The 14,943-nt window shown below is 37.4% G+C and overlaps 1 protein-coding gene and 1 long non-coding RNA gene across 3 annotated transcripts in view; one reads left to right on the top strand and one right to left on the bottom strand.

The window, feature by feature from the left end:
• The window catches only part of CRIM1 (cysteine rich transmembrane BMP regulator 1), a 189,138-nt gene that overhangs the window by 133,965 nt on the left and 40,230 nt on the right, over nt 1-14,943 (top strand). For both annotated transcript variants that reach the window (XM_061471077.1, XM_061471076.1), the window contains one exon: nt 12,950-13,078. In XM_061471077.1, the coding sequence (XP_061327061.1) occupies nt 12,950-13,078 (129 nt within the window). The remainder of the gene's footprint in view (nt 1-12,949; nt 13,079-14,943) is intronic.
• LOC133278672 (uncharacterized) lies at nt 3,612-9,292 on the bottom strand. The gene is made up of 2 exons (XR_009746634.1): nt 8,907-9,292; nt 3,612-4,015 (listed from the first exon to the last, which is right to left on the bottom strand). It is a non-coding gene; the product is annotated as an uncharacterized LOC133278672 (long non-coding RNA).

Here is a 14,943-nt window from a genome sequence, read left to right as displayed (position 1 = left end):
CAGTTTAAAATTACTATATATAGTAATGCTGAAGCTGTATTAATGCAGTTTCATCATGAATATACTTTTCTGTTCCTACATGTGTTGTGTCTTACATTTCTTAATTAACTTATAGCTCTTTTTGCATGAAATACTTCACTTTCTTTTTTCACTAGTGCAGAATGTAGGACATAATTCTTTTCCTTCTAGACTCTTAACCCTACTTCAGCTCTAAAGCAGGAAGATTGATGACTCTTGAAGTCTTTCTATTTTTGTCAATTTAGTTGCTGGTGAACCAATTCAAGCCCATGTTTTCATTTAAAAATAGGCATTAGATCAAGAATAACAAGGCAGAAAGTTTATATGCTTATCAGTATTTTTGATAATGCATTTATTTCTCATCAGACTTCTGTTCACATGTAAGAGAGCCCACTTGCCAGCAGCTAGCTTCAATTGTGTGAACTTATTTTATGCATGTAAGATATTATTAGCTCTTTAGTATGTGAAACAAAATATTTAATCAAAGATATTTCTATTACTTATTTTGTTTGAAGTGTTGAGGGGTAGAGTTGTTTGTGGGACATGAAACTGACGGGCAAATGCTAAGCAATGTTGCTTGTGGATCTGAACCTGGCTACAACTCATCCAGAGTAAATGGTTATTTGAATCAGTCACTTCTATATTTTCCTCTATTTTTTCAATCTAAATATTGCTGCAGTTTTGGTTCTGCCAATTCAGTTATTTCCTGGCTGGTTTATAATCAGTTTCAATGAAGGAAGTATCTATTCCCCTAGATAAGTTTGCATTCCTGCAGCTTCGCAAAGATAAAATTGTTCCTGGGTTATGCTTTCGAAATATTCTGCAGTCCGAGATTAAACATAATGTAGTAGAAATTCTGTGTACACAGGTTCTTGAAATAATCGGCGCAGTATGTCAGCACATGAATGCATTCAGCCTTTGAACACAGTAAGTTCAGACCAAAGTATTGCAGAATAATAGAATACCAGGTTGGAAGGGGACCTGAAGGATCACCTGGTCCAACCTTTCTAGGCAAAGCAAAATCTCAGTGTTCTTACTACAGCAGTGAGAAAAGCAGAGTCCAAGGATTGTGGAGACTGAAGTTACATAGAAACAGCTGTTCACAGCTTTTTGAATTAGGGATCAAGGAGTAGTAATTGTGATAGGTAATAATACCATGCAGACTTGTTTTGTATCAGTTGTCTACAGTAAACCCTTTTTAATGCTTCGTCGCGCACTTCTGTATACATATCCACAGTGTATATCCTGTATGTGTGCACGTAGCCCATACAGTTCACACACCAGTGTTGATTACACAACAAAATTGGTTTGAGATGTGTAATTTTCTGAATGAGTTTCTGGGGTTTGCTCAGCTTGGAGAAAAAGGGTAATTATTCAGCTCCCCTCACTTGAATCTTCTCTATTGGTGCTGATGGTGGAAAGGGGAGGCTGTGTGAAGTGCTCAAGATACTTTACAGTGGAGCTTCCTGGGGAGATTGATGGGGTGGAAGAGACAGGAACATGTGGTAGGTGTGTGGGGGACAGGGGTATGTATGCATGTGGTGCTGCAATACAAGGGGTTTGTGTATGGATTTAGTCTTCAAATCTGTGGGCAGGCTTTTTTGAGTTGTCTTACAGTTGGTATCCACTGGTATCTGTGCTGTGTCCAGCTCTGAAGTTTACAGTAGCTCAGCTCAAAGCTAAACTTAATTTGCCTACAGACAACAAAGCTAAAAAGGGCATCCAGTATCTTGGAGAGCAGAGTGTAAATTCATATGTTTGTTTTAAAGCAGAGAGTTTGCAGAAAGATGTTGACCAAATTCAGCAAGGGTATATACAGTGCTCTGTTCTTGGAGGAGATTTTTCATGAGTCCTGAACCAGAGTAATGGTTAAATAGCAGTTCTTTTGGAGAAGCCTGATAATTAAGGGGAAAGAAAAAATTAACAGAGCTTTGAGAAGGCAAACACCATACTGAAATTATGATCAAGAATATAGTTTGCAAGACCTGAAGTAATTGATTTGACCCTCTTTCCTATGGATGGGTATGTCCTTAGCAGACATGTAAGGGTCTTGGATCTTTTCTGGGCATTGTTCCTCTGAAAAGATGGAAGCAAGTTGGAAAGAGTCAGAAGAAGAGCTGTGAGCACAGTCCAGAATTTGCAAAACAGGAAGACAGGCTGAATAAATTGTGTTGGTTTAGCTTAAAGTGAAAATGATGAAATCTGAAAGAGAAGATATCAGTCTTCAAGTGCCTAAAAGGTTATTGCAAAGAAAAAGATGAAACAAGAAAGAATGGAACTGAATTGCAAGAGGGAAGATACGTTTTAGAGGAAGAAAGGAAATTGTTGAGGAAAACAAAATTCCTCCTGTGGTTTGTCGTGACTAAGGTTGTCTTTGTAATGTGTTCAGGGCATCACAGTTTATTTTCAGCTTCAGTGAGAGTTGCTCAGGAAATTGAATACATAACTGAAAGCCATAATAGTAATTCACATGTAGGTCTCAGTGTTTATGAAAGTTACAGCTGTGGCTCACCACTACGTAGCTGCTGGGGTTTTCTTTTTAAGTAAACATCAAAGTGATCGAAACCCTTCTGCCAGTATGTCTTGTTGTTGTAGGTCCGCCCCTGTCAGTTCTTGTCCATTTTCTGGCACAGCAATGTCTGGGCTATGCAAGGGGTGTGCAGGTTGCCCAGGGAAGCTGTGGCTGCCCCATTCCCGGAAACGTTCAAGGTCAAGGTTGGATGGGGCTCTGAGCAGCCTCATCCAGTTGAAGATGTTCCTGCTTATGGCAGGGGGGTTGGAACTAGATGATCTTTAAAGGTTCCTTCCAACCCAAACCAGTCTATGATTCTATGGGAGACAAAAGCCCAAGCTGCGAGGAGGGGGCTGGCTACTTTGAGGCTGCTGTTTCCAGGAGTGGAGGGGGAAGGCAGAAAACAAGTCACCAATAAGGCATGAAGCTAGAGACAGAGTCACACTGTGACAGATTAGTGTGGAGGGGAAGACCTGCCTTCATTGGCCTGTCCCCAAACTCAAGCTCTTCAGACAATGCAGCTTTTGAAGGCAGGCACCTCCTTTCAATGGTGAGAGCTGGGAAAAGCAGACCCACATTCTGTGGATCCAGCTACAGAATTAGTTTTAACCTTCTGATGGATGCTTCTATGTAGCTTCTGTAGCTGCTCTCATGATATTGGGTCTTTTGGGATTTGCCTTTGTTTGTTTAATCTTCTATCTATTTAGTCTGTTTTTTTCTTTCTTTGTTTTCTAGACTGCCTTCATAAAGAGCCAAAGCTTAGGTAATCATACTAGCCCTCTGTATTTTCCCCACAGTCAGAGCCAGTGGCTTCTTGCAGCAGGAGGAAGCCTCAAAGGGGGGAACCATTCTATGATTCTTTAAACTTGGATGTTCTTCACAGGATCTGGTCTGTGAACCTGTTCTGTTGCGGGTACTCGGATCTATTGATAATCAGCTGGTGTTACTACTGCTGCTTACAGAGCTGCTTGCTTCTCTGTTGAGCTAACAATTGTTTATTTTCTAAATAAAATTGGTGTGGTTTAAGTTAGTACTTACACTGTTGATCTGTTTTAACAAATAAAAAAGTGAATACCAGAGCTTAAAATAGCTGTTTAGTGTCAATATGTGACAGCATATGAATAGCACCAAACAAGCTACAGTGATAGAAATAACCATGTTTCCCCGAGGCCATCTGCATCTGTGGACAGCCATCTGCAAATTGGAGCAATAGTTGTGTTCACAGCAAGTAAATATTTGTTAGGGTAGTATGAAAATACCTGATTTGTATTTTTTTAACAAGATTACAAGTGCTCAGCGCTGGCACTGATGCCGGAAATGTCACTTACGAAAGTCTATGGTTGCATGTTCCTTTGCATCTCCCAGAGGCTCAGGCTATTCATAGGGAAGGCAACCCAGTTCAGTGACACTCAGTAACTGGTTATCTTGCAGTATGTCCTTCTGCATGAGAGCTCTCAGGTACAGGTGGCAGGGTGCCAGCATAAACTGTGGATGAGAAATTAAGTGTTAAACAAAATCCCCTCGGAAGGTTTTCATGAATAAAGCCCACATTACTTTGCTGTCATTATGGCTGACACTTTATCTTCACAAAAAGAAATTAACATTTTCATCAATAAAGGGCTCCAAACTCTAGCTAAGATGTAATTCAATTCAGTTCCTTTAGCGTGTCCAGCACTTCATTAAGTAAAAACAGACAGCAGAGTCCAGTGAAAAGAAATCTGATTCATTCAGGATGAAGTCAGTGGTAGTGAGCAGTGTTGACCGGCACAGGATCTGGGCCCAGAAATCTCCTTAGAGCATGAAGTATAAGTTATTGTTCAACAGCAGTGCTGTAGCTCTCAACCAGCCTTTTCATCAAAGTCAATTAAGGGATGCAAACACTGTGCTGTAGAGAATTGAGCTTACATTTGCCAGATCATGATTTAGCATAGTGGTTTTAGACAAGGCAGCTGAGCTTGTTGAACCACACCATCCAGGGTATAATGAAACCTACTTCCAGTGAAAGTCTTTCTGAGTTTTAGAAAGTCAAAATGCTAGTGTATGCTGGTATAAAATAATATTTTCCTAGTTTTCAGTAATTCATCATTAAGTTCAGTGGAATACTGCTGAAAGGATGATTAGCCAAAGAATCCTAATGAAACATCAGTTCAGCTAAGGATGTCTCACTTATAAAGAACCTCATGGATCCTCTAATTAATTCTTTTCAGCATCTATAGTATTCATAGATTTGCCCCAGATGCACACTAATTTAGTGCTGTATCTTCACCTCGTAACGATAACTGAATGGTTGCCTTAATCTGCTCAGACATTTCTTGATAAGCTTAATTGATTCTGCTTTAATAAAGGTGGTTATTTCTTCATTTCACTCCACCTAAAATTATATTAAAAAAAACCAAACTTATCAGCATAAAAATGTATTTGAAGAGTATACATGCCTGTTAAACCGAAAACTGAAAGAATTGATTGCATCAGCAAAAGTTTTTAACTTCACATCTTAGGAATGGAAAATCTGTGAGTATTTTGATTGCATCACTGCAAAAAAGAACACACCTCCCACCCACCCCCATGCGGCTTTTGTTCGTATGAGGCTTCTTCGGTTTGCAACAATTATAATAGTTACTATATTTAATATATTCTAATAGTTAACTTTCAAGGAAAAAAACAAATTTAAGTAGTTTCAGGCTGACAGTATGAATAAAATTTGAAACAAAGCCTGCTAAAATGAACTATGTGTTTGAAGCGTTAGTGAATATATTTTCAGACGGTTTTGTGACATTAGAAAACGGTATCATCTTAAGTCCTGCATACATTTTATAAATAGTTATGCGATGCTGAATTGTTGAACCCTGATAGTTAACACAGATCGCTAAACACTGGGGAAAAAAATTCCCGCAAGGCATTAGGTATGTCAAACCCAGGAAGGAAATTCTCTTGCCCAGTACTCGGGACTGATATTTTTCATGTAATGAACTGGAGGGGCGGGGAAGGCTGGAATGCGAACTATGAGGATGGAAAACATTTAGTCACTCTTGGAATGATATGAATGTTTTTACAGGAAGCTTAAGTAAACACACATGCTGCTGCTTAGTAGGCTGCAGTTAACTTTTTTGGACAGCAGACAGAATTCAAACAAGTATGCAGACTTGAAAGACAGTTGAGCAGCACACCCTTGAGGACCAATTTTTAGCTACTTACCACATACAGCATGGGTAAAAGTTAGACTCCTGTTCAGTTGTGCTTTTCCTCTTAATTTTCATAGTAAATGCTTAAATGCACCGATGCTATGTTTCTTTAAGTCAATTGGTGCTGGTTTCATAGGATCAGAACTTCTTAATCCTTTTAGAGGTAGCTTGTGTTATAAAATACTGCAGGAGAGGGAGCTATTTCCCTTTCCCCAAACACAGGCATGTTCTTCATTATTGGTGTTAGAGGCCTTTCTCCATGTGCAGAACATGATTTTGATTGATTTTTCCTTCCTCCCCCAGAAGAGGTTTTCTTGTCATGCTCCTGATGAGATGTGGGGCTTCCTAGAATTCTATTCTGTTCAGCTTATTCTTTGCACACGGCTAACATCTTCACCAAATATCCCAAGACTAATCACTGCAGAATCTAAATGCATTGCTATTTTATATTAGTCACCCTCTCTGGAGTTAAAAATAATTGTAAATTAAATGTGGTGCAAACTTCAGAGAGTTATCTTCTGAATTTATGACTTCTGTAAAAGTTTTTCACTGTTGTCCCTCCTTAAAAAAAAGTAGTTAATTATTGCTAGAAGTATTGGAAATATTAATGGACAAAAATTGGATTTTTTAAATTTGTTTTTCCATTTATTTTGGAAAATGTGGGGGATTTTGTCATCAGCACTGCTGGCCTAAATGTAGGGAGAGCATACATGTGTGATGCTCACAGGTGAACATAAAGCTTCCCTGTGCTATACACTGAAAATGTGTTTCCATGTTCCAGCTTTTTTAATAATGTGCATAAGGAATTAACCTACTTTATCTGACAGTTGTTAATTAAGTTATAGACTGGTTCACATTAGCAAAATGGGAATATGAAAGAGGAGTTTACGGAGTTTCAACACTGCGCAGTAAAGCATACAATCCCACTTCTTATTCTTACTATGACTACATAGTCTTCACATTTAAATTTAGGATTGTTTTTAGGCCCGGTGGCTTAATTGTGTTGCAGAAAAGCTAGTTTGATGTGTTTGAAAAGTTCATGTGTTACTATTGGTGTGAATTTGTATGTTGAAATTATCTTGATTGTAATTTAGCCTTTCAGAAATGCAAATGCTTTTTGCATGTTTTTGCAATTTGTTTTCCCAAATTTTTATTATACATGGGAAGAAATCACAAGGAACCTTGTCTTCCAGTTGCATGAGCAATATTCTCCAAATAATTCCTCAAAATATCTTGATGAGAACATAGTGTAATTGTGTTATATCACTGCAAAAACAAACATCTGAAACTGTTTAAGCAAGCCAGTAAAAGTCAGTATACATATATTGAATAAATGCAAATAAAATACAAAATAGTATTTTTGTGGGTTTAAATGTCTGTTAAGGTAAAAATTGTTCTCTTGGCAATGATTTTTTATGGCCTGTGCTCCTAAATTCCTTGTAAAAAGTAGATACTGCAGTAGTTTGCAGTCTTAAAATGGAATTGGTGAAATCCATGGTGGTTTGGGTATTGGAAGGAGGATCTCATTGTAATTTTCAACCTCTATATAGTGGTATATCCGTAGAGCTTACAGTTTTATAGTTTTGAAGAAACGTGTCTGTGATGCAAATTAAAAATTCTTTGTTACCATGAAGTTGGCTAGAAATGCTGTTTTTATGTGAACACAGGTAAATTTGTATAGAAAATGTGTATATAAAAATCCCACAAGGCAAGAAAAACATGCATCTGTGCATACTTAAAACACCTGGAGTTTTGGGGTCCAAAACATCCTCTGTTTACCTGTTTTTGTGAATATATATACAGGGACTGCTGTCAACTCACACTGTGTGGTAGTTTGTTATTATAGTATTTGTAAATGATACTGTGATATGTTTGGGACACTTTACACCAAACACTGGTAGAACTTCCTGGCTTTCAAGCATATGTGTGTAGAGTAATACTGAGTGGAGGTGCACTGGGAGCACCAAGATGATGGTGAAGATGACGAAAAGAAGTCAGACCTCCTGTGTCTGCTTAGCTGGAGTTAATCATTGTGCTTAAATCAAAGTAACTGAGCCCAGGTGTTCAATGCCTACTGTTCTCATAATTTTATGGGAAGGAAAAATACAGTAATTTTGTTATAATAAAGATAGGGATTTTTCCTTTCTATATTGACAGGACAACATTTATGAGTGGAATTCAAAACTGGAATGATTTAGTAGTGTAAAACACTTGTCCTCTTACATTTCTAGTAATTTTGGGTTAAGATAACATGATGGTCCGGATTTCTAACAGTCAGAAGCAGCAATAGAAGTTCCCTATTTACTTTTAAATTCATTTAAAAATAGTACATTTAACAATGTGCACATGAAAAAACTTAGAACGTAATAGTTGCTTCCCTACTTAAAACCAATTTTGGAAAAGCTTGGAGAGGTACTTCCCTCACACAGTATTACTGAAAGCGTGAAACAAAACCTGGTTTGAGTTAAAATACTGTACTGCAAATGCAACAAAGTGAAGAGCTTGTTTTAAGTTTTTTACATGGCAAGGTATTTTTATTACTATTACAAGAGGTATGGGTAATGTATGAACTTAAGGGAGGGAAAAACTAAAAAGAGGCTGATTAAAGGTGGCTGCGGCTGTCACTAAATGACACTTCAGAGAGAAATACTGTTATAACAGCCTGGAAGAAATTTTGCTTCTTGAATAAAAGGTACTCTTCAAGTCTTTAAGTACATTTTAGAGAGACAGTGTTAGGCAAACATGTATTGCAGAAGGAAGGTAATCAGCGCTTGTCAAAAGCATACAGAAATCATCAGAAATTTAAATGTTTATCTTTGGATTTCAGTTCCCTGATAGGATCCATCAAGGATATTGCTGCTTTCAGTGGAAATGTCCCAAGTTTATTGAATGTGAAATTCGTGGAGTCATACAAGTTGGAAAGGACCACCAGAAATTTTTCTAGTCTACCTCCTGCTCTAGCAGGTCCAGTGACAGCAGGATCTCAAGGCCTTTTCCCAACTAAGTTTTGAGCATTTTGAAGGATGGACATCCCACAGTCTCTCTAGGACTCTCTTAGTTTGACCACCCATGTGGTTTAAAAGAAAAAACAACTTTTATCCAGTCATAATTTCTCATGTTCACATTTGTGTTCGTTGCCTCTCATCCTAGCCTGGAGCATCTCCAAGATGAGCCAGACCTTGTTGTCTTCTTACCTGCCAGTTAGGTAGCAGTAGGCAGCGGCAGGATGTCCGCCTTCACCTTGGTCAGCCCTTCTCTGGGCCGAGCAAGACCTGGTCTCAGCCTCTCCTTGCAGCTGGTGGCACTATGCTATTCTCAGTTGTGTCTGTGTCTCTTTTCTACTGAGGATCCCAAAGCTGAAGAATACTCCAGCTGTGGGCTTGATAGTGCTAAGTAGAGGAAAGCATCACTTCCCTGCAACTGCAGGCTGTGCTTTCTCTTGTCCTTCATACAAGCCAAAACTGGGTGTTTGGTGTTCTCATAATACATGTGGCTTTGCAGTAGTACAGTTAAGTGTAATCCCTCTTTGTTTTCTAATACTGATTCAATGGCCAGAGTTCAGATTTTGAACAACTATGGGTATGATAAGGAGGATGGGTATAATGTTTCATTCTGGTACCAGCCTTAGGGAGAATATTTTTTTATTTATTTTTGTTGTCTCTAAAATTGAAGAATACATTGAAATCTCCAAAGTTAGAAAGAAAAAATAAAACCTCTACAGCAGACACATTAATCCTCTGCACTAAAATTCAGCATAGAAAGTATCAGGCTCAGAAAGCACATATGGAATCAAGACATTCTAATAGAAATCTGCATTTAACCTTATATATAAGCACCTGACATCTGTTATCAGCAAAATGTGCTCTATAAAAATCCAGTTTTCATCTAGTTCCTCTTCAATCCCCTTCTCTTTATTTTCCTCTTCTCGCTCTCTTTCTTTTTACAGTATAGTTTTATTGTTGGTAAAGCACACAAACAGAAACGACCTCCATTTTTCCCACCCATTTGTGCCCTGGATCTTTCTTCTGCTTTTTCTACCAAGAGCAGCAGTGAAGGCTTAGCTCTGATCATGCAGTGGTACATGCTTTTTCAAGCTTAGCTACTGCTCGCCTATTCAAATAGCCAGAAGCCTGGCAGAGCAGAGCTGGCTTTATTTGTTGAGTCTTGTCTAGCAAAGTGAAAAGGGCTGATTTTGGGGGTTGGTTTTTTCCCTCCTTTTTTTTTTCTGGCTGCATTTTTGCACATGTGGGGGTAGGGAATTAAATTATTTCTTTTGTCCTCTACTTGCAGCTCATTGAGAAGCAGGCATGCATATAAAATTACTTTATCTCAGGGCTTACCTTTAGGGACAGGAGGGAGAAAAAACAGATTTGTAAGCTTGTCTGGAAACGCTAAGGATGCCGAGAGCAGACACAAAAGTGGGAGGTGGCAGAATAATAAAACACAATGAATAGGACTAACAAAAACTTTTCAAACTAAAATGACAGTTTAATTTTGTCCCTTGTAAGAAATAACAGTACTGAATATATCAAGGGAGCAAAAAAATGTTGTGTTTGTGTGTCCAAGACACAAGAGCATCAAAACACAGAAGTATAGGTTTGAAAAGGCAAGACACAAGAGCATCAAAACACAAAAGTGTAGGTTTGAAAAGGCACCATGGAAAACACATAACATATCTGCTGAGGTGTTTTTTTCAAGATAATAATCTATACCTGCAATTACAGAGAAGTTATCTTGACGGGTGAACTTCAGTGATGGGGGTGAAACATATTCATGTTTCTCTCTAAGTTTAGCTTATAACCAAGTGGATCAGTCAGTACTAACCTGCATTGCAACTTTCAGTGAGGTTTTGTGGGTTCTTTAACTACATATTTTACATAACTGTTCTGTTCTGTTTACCTGACGGTAAAGCCATGGTCTTCTCCAGTTCTCCGACCTGGGTTACTGTCTGTGAACTTTGCTTTGGGTAACATTAATGATTCATATGAGTCGTAGTGGTTTTAGCTGCTAGTGGATTCTTTGTCATTTTCAGTGTAGGGTTTGGCTTGGCTGACCACTAACCTGAATGTAGCTTCAGAGTAAGTCTTATATCTTGGCCTTTCGCATGTTTAGGTTACTTTGGTTAGAGAATGGAGCGAGGTAGGAAAGGAGGTTTTCAGAATAGGCACCAGATGCTGTAAATCAGTTTGTTTGCAACACTAGTTTATATACTCTGAGTCCTAAACAGGCGTGACTAATTAATGGAGTTTCTGGAATATATCAAATTATTGGTCTATATCAATATGTTCTTGATTCCCAAACTAATGGTTTGTTGAAGTTGCAAATGTCAAATATTAATATGAATATGATTTAGTCAGAGAGTTTACAGAGTGAACTTGAAAACAAATACAGAGAGTTCACTGAAATTAAATGGATTATAGTTTGGGAATCCATAGATTCTAGAAAACATTGCTCTCTCATGCCACATGTGCAAAGCCACAAGCAACAGAATTCAGATGTTACTTTAAAGTTTTCAGCAAAGTGAGGAATCTGAACCGTGACCTCTGAGATAAGTTTGAAGTCATCTAATGTCTCTCTGTAGTGCCTTTCATGGAGTTTTCCCCTCCAAAATCTGTACTTAGCTGCCATAATTTAAAAAGGATTAAAAATGTTCATCCACTGTATAAACTGTTGTGAAGGGAAAAGTAGGGCTGGGAGAAGCTACGAAAGCTGAAAATTGTGAAGGACAATGAAAGCAGAAAAGCTCATTCTTTTAATAGGATAATTTTCACTTGACTGGAAGGCATGAGTGCAAAAGCTGCCTGCTGGATGTGGAGCCAGTAGGCACAGAAATTTGTAATTTAGATAACACTGTATACTTCTAACAACTTAATCAATGTTGAGTAGTATTTTACCTTCAGTCTGAGAGTAAAGACTAGGGTTTAAGGATGGCAAAATCTGCCTTTCAATGTATTTAGTTTGAGAATGAGAGGTGGCGATGTATGGCCATCTCCAATCCACGAAAATGTGCATGCTGTATAATGCACGTTATGGTTTATTGCCCTGGTGGTTACTATATCATTTCATCATATTTTCACAATTCATCGATGCACATATTGATCTTTTTTCAAATGTAATTTCCTTTGTCTTCATTTCTTGAAATGGAAGAAAAGGATAAACTCAAAACAGTTGAAACAGTGAAACGAAAGCTCTGTTACTTCTTTAAAAGTCATGAAATCTGTGTTTACTAAATGCTTAGTATAATGTTAATAATGCTCATAACTACAAATTTGGTGGTTCTTATGTGATTTTGTTCTATGAAAAACACAAGGTAGACTAAATTAGTCTCACAGAGCAAAAGTCCTTCAGGAAAAATAGGTGTTTAATTCCTTCTGCATCCAGTTTTATGATGGTAGTGTTGAGGTTCCTTGTTATTTTGATAAGTTTTTTGGTATTATTTTATTCTAACAACTTTGTATACTAAACCACGTTCATATTTCTGACTACCATGTTCATGTTTCTGACTACTATTAAATTTCATACTCAAACACATTTCATTTGTGACCAAAATTAAGTAGTATACTGTCCATAAATACCTGATAATTGGCAATAGTATCTTCAACTGCGAAAAGTATAGTGTGGTACTGCGGAAGTATACTGTAAGAAGCGATGTTTTAAATGAATCGACGTGTTCCGCGATTTCCAGAGATCTTTCACATGCAGTTTATCTTACATTCCCTTTTGGGATTCAGAGTCCCTTCTGCTTTAAATTTCAGTAGAAGTGATCTTCTTCACACAGAGAAAGATTTGATCTTCTGAGTCATGTGCTTTGATTTGCAGCTTGGTATGATCAATCAACTGCACTTTAGAGAAAGCTCTGTTCAGTTTTTAAAGTAAAAAAAAAAATCTGCACGAAGTTTTGATTTCATACTTTAGGAGAAAAGCAGGCAAAACATGCTTTACATTCGATTTTAAACTGTATATGCAAGACAGCTGATTTCATAATGAACAAAAAAACACAGTATTTTTTCCTGTTTCCATATTACAGAAGCCTTATGTGGCATTATAGTGTTTGTAATGAATGTACATCACTTCAAAAGAAGGTCTGTTTTTTGAATTGTTTTGGAATTGCCAAGAATATTCATTAATGAGAAGCAAAATTACTTAAAGGTTATTCTCTTCACTGTTGCTCTGTGTATACCTATTAATAGACTCAAGTAATCTCAAATTTATTTGTTTCATATTTTCTCGCCCTCAGAACCCACATACATCACAATAGGTCCGCCCACCTGTGAGGTTCTGGTGAACTGCACTTTGACAGAAAAAGACTGTATCTACAGCTTCAAACTGGACCAAAATGGATGCCGCATTTGTCAGTGCAAAACTAGTGAGTATGCAAAAACACAGTGGCTTCTACCTTGTATGTCAAGCTGTATGTGGAAATGCTAGTATGCTGTTTCTTCCATTAATAATGTTGATTGTGTTGCGTTAGTATGCAACCTTATAGTTGTTCTTTAAAGGATAAGTTCCTGATTTCTGACATTGCTTGCTTAAAATATGTTGGGAGGAAAACACAAAATGTCTGACTATGGAAAAAAATTAACAGCTGGGGAGAAAAGGTTATGATTTGGGATTTAGTATTCATTCAGGCTTTGACAAGTCTGATAAGACTTCCACATTTCATTTTCTTCTGTGTATGTAAAGAGTTTAAGACCATCTTGGTTTGCGCACTTCAAAAACTCCCCTTGCTAAACAGCCTGTTTTCAGCTCAGCTTTTTTTCCTCAAAATTTAGCTTTTGAGGTTGAATGTTGGAAAATTATATGCTGGGGGTGGGGGGAAGGGGGCAGAGGGAGGAACTATATAAACATATATAGTTCAAACATATCCATATATAATTTTATATATTTTATTTTTATTATTAATATTATTTTATTCTTAATAAACATATTTTATTATTAATATATTTTCATTGTATTATATATTTTAGTTTTTATACAGCATGTTCTTAAATCCTATCTAGAGTGCTATATATATACATATATACACACACACACACATACATATATGCAGGCTTTAACATCTATTTCTCCCCCAAGGAAAAGCATTGTGCCGTTTGAGAACTCTGTGTACCAATGAAGCAGCAAAAATGTATTTTCTGTACGTGTTTCCTTAACAGTTCAATGTTTATGGATGAAATACAAAGCAAGGTCAGGTGGCTGTTGGAATTGCCCAACAAAGGACACCTGCGCTAGTCTGAGATTGCTAGTCTCAGCTGCAGGATGCATCACGCTGCCTTCCAGCCGAGCCTAGGAGTGGGTTTAAACTCTCTGTAATTTCACTGTTGTTCTGCATCCTCCCTGTAGCCTGTGAGGCTTTCACAACTGAAGTATTTACACTGTTCCCCTTCTTTTGGTTTCAGTCCACACAGTCACGTCTAAACCAATATGACTATTTTATTGATCAAAATAGGTTTATTGGTACAGAGTGTTAGGCTTGGGTCAATGTTTTGCTTAAGGAGCAAGAAAAGGATTTGTCCTGGCTTTTTTAACTTCTTTTCTGGGGAAATGTGCATTTTTTGTTTCCATAAGCTAAAGGACCAAATATTTTAATAAGAAATAAATGTGTGGCAAGTAATAATGTTATTATGGTAGTACAGAAATAATATCTTTGATTGCAAGCTGTATTCATGGAAAGGGCAACTTTCTGTAGTAATGCTATCGTATGCAAGCCTTACTTAGTTTCTAAGACAAAATTGGAAATGTTAAGTTCTACTTTTAACATTGTAATTTGATTATCCTTTTTTTATTGTTACAAAATTGATTGGTGAATTTGACAAAAAGAAGAAGATGAACATACTTGACAAACTTCATCATCTGTGTGTGTGTCTGTGTGTGTGTGTCTGTGTGCAGTCCTTCCCTCCAGCTTGGTGCAGAGGTGACCCGTCACTCCAAAGGATCATTTTTTTGTCCTAGATTAGCAGATTGCATGTGTACACATCCCAGCATCCCAGGAAGTCTCTGTTCTTGTTTGGAGTGTTTCTGATTAAATAGTGCTTAAGATCCTATTCAGGGGAATTTTTCTCTTGCCAGATTTGCTTGAAATTATTTTCATTTTGCAGTAGCAAACTGTCTGGAGCAAACTTAATACTCTCATTTGTCTGTCGTGGTTTGGATTTTTTTCAGTTAAATAACCTGAATTGTAGATTGCTTAAAAATCTCAGTCGTTCATAGAGCAGAAACATTTATTTTCTA

This window comes from Pezoporus flaviventris, unplaced genomic scaffold, assembly GCF_033815535.1.
Source record: "Pezoporus flaviventris isolate CSIRO_AGI_PZ_B2104156 unplaced genomic scaffold, CSIRO_AGI_Pfla_v1 ptg000066l, whole genome shotgun sequence".
NCBI classification, from domain to species: domain Eukaryota; kingdom Metazoa; phylum Chordata; class Aves; order Psittaciformes; family Psittacidae; genus Pezoporus; species Pezoporus flaviventris.
Note: the sequence above shows the minus strand (reverse complement) of the source record. Positions and strands in the feature narration are given on the sequence as shown.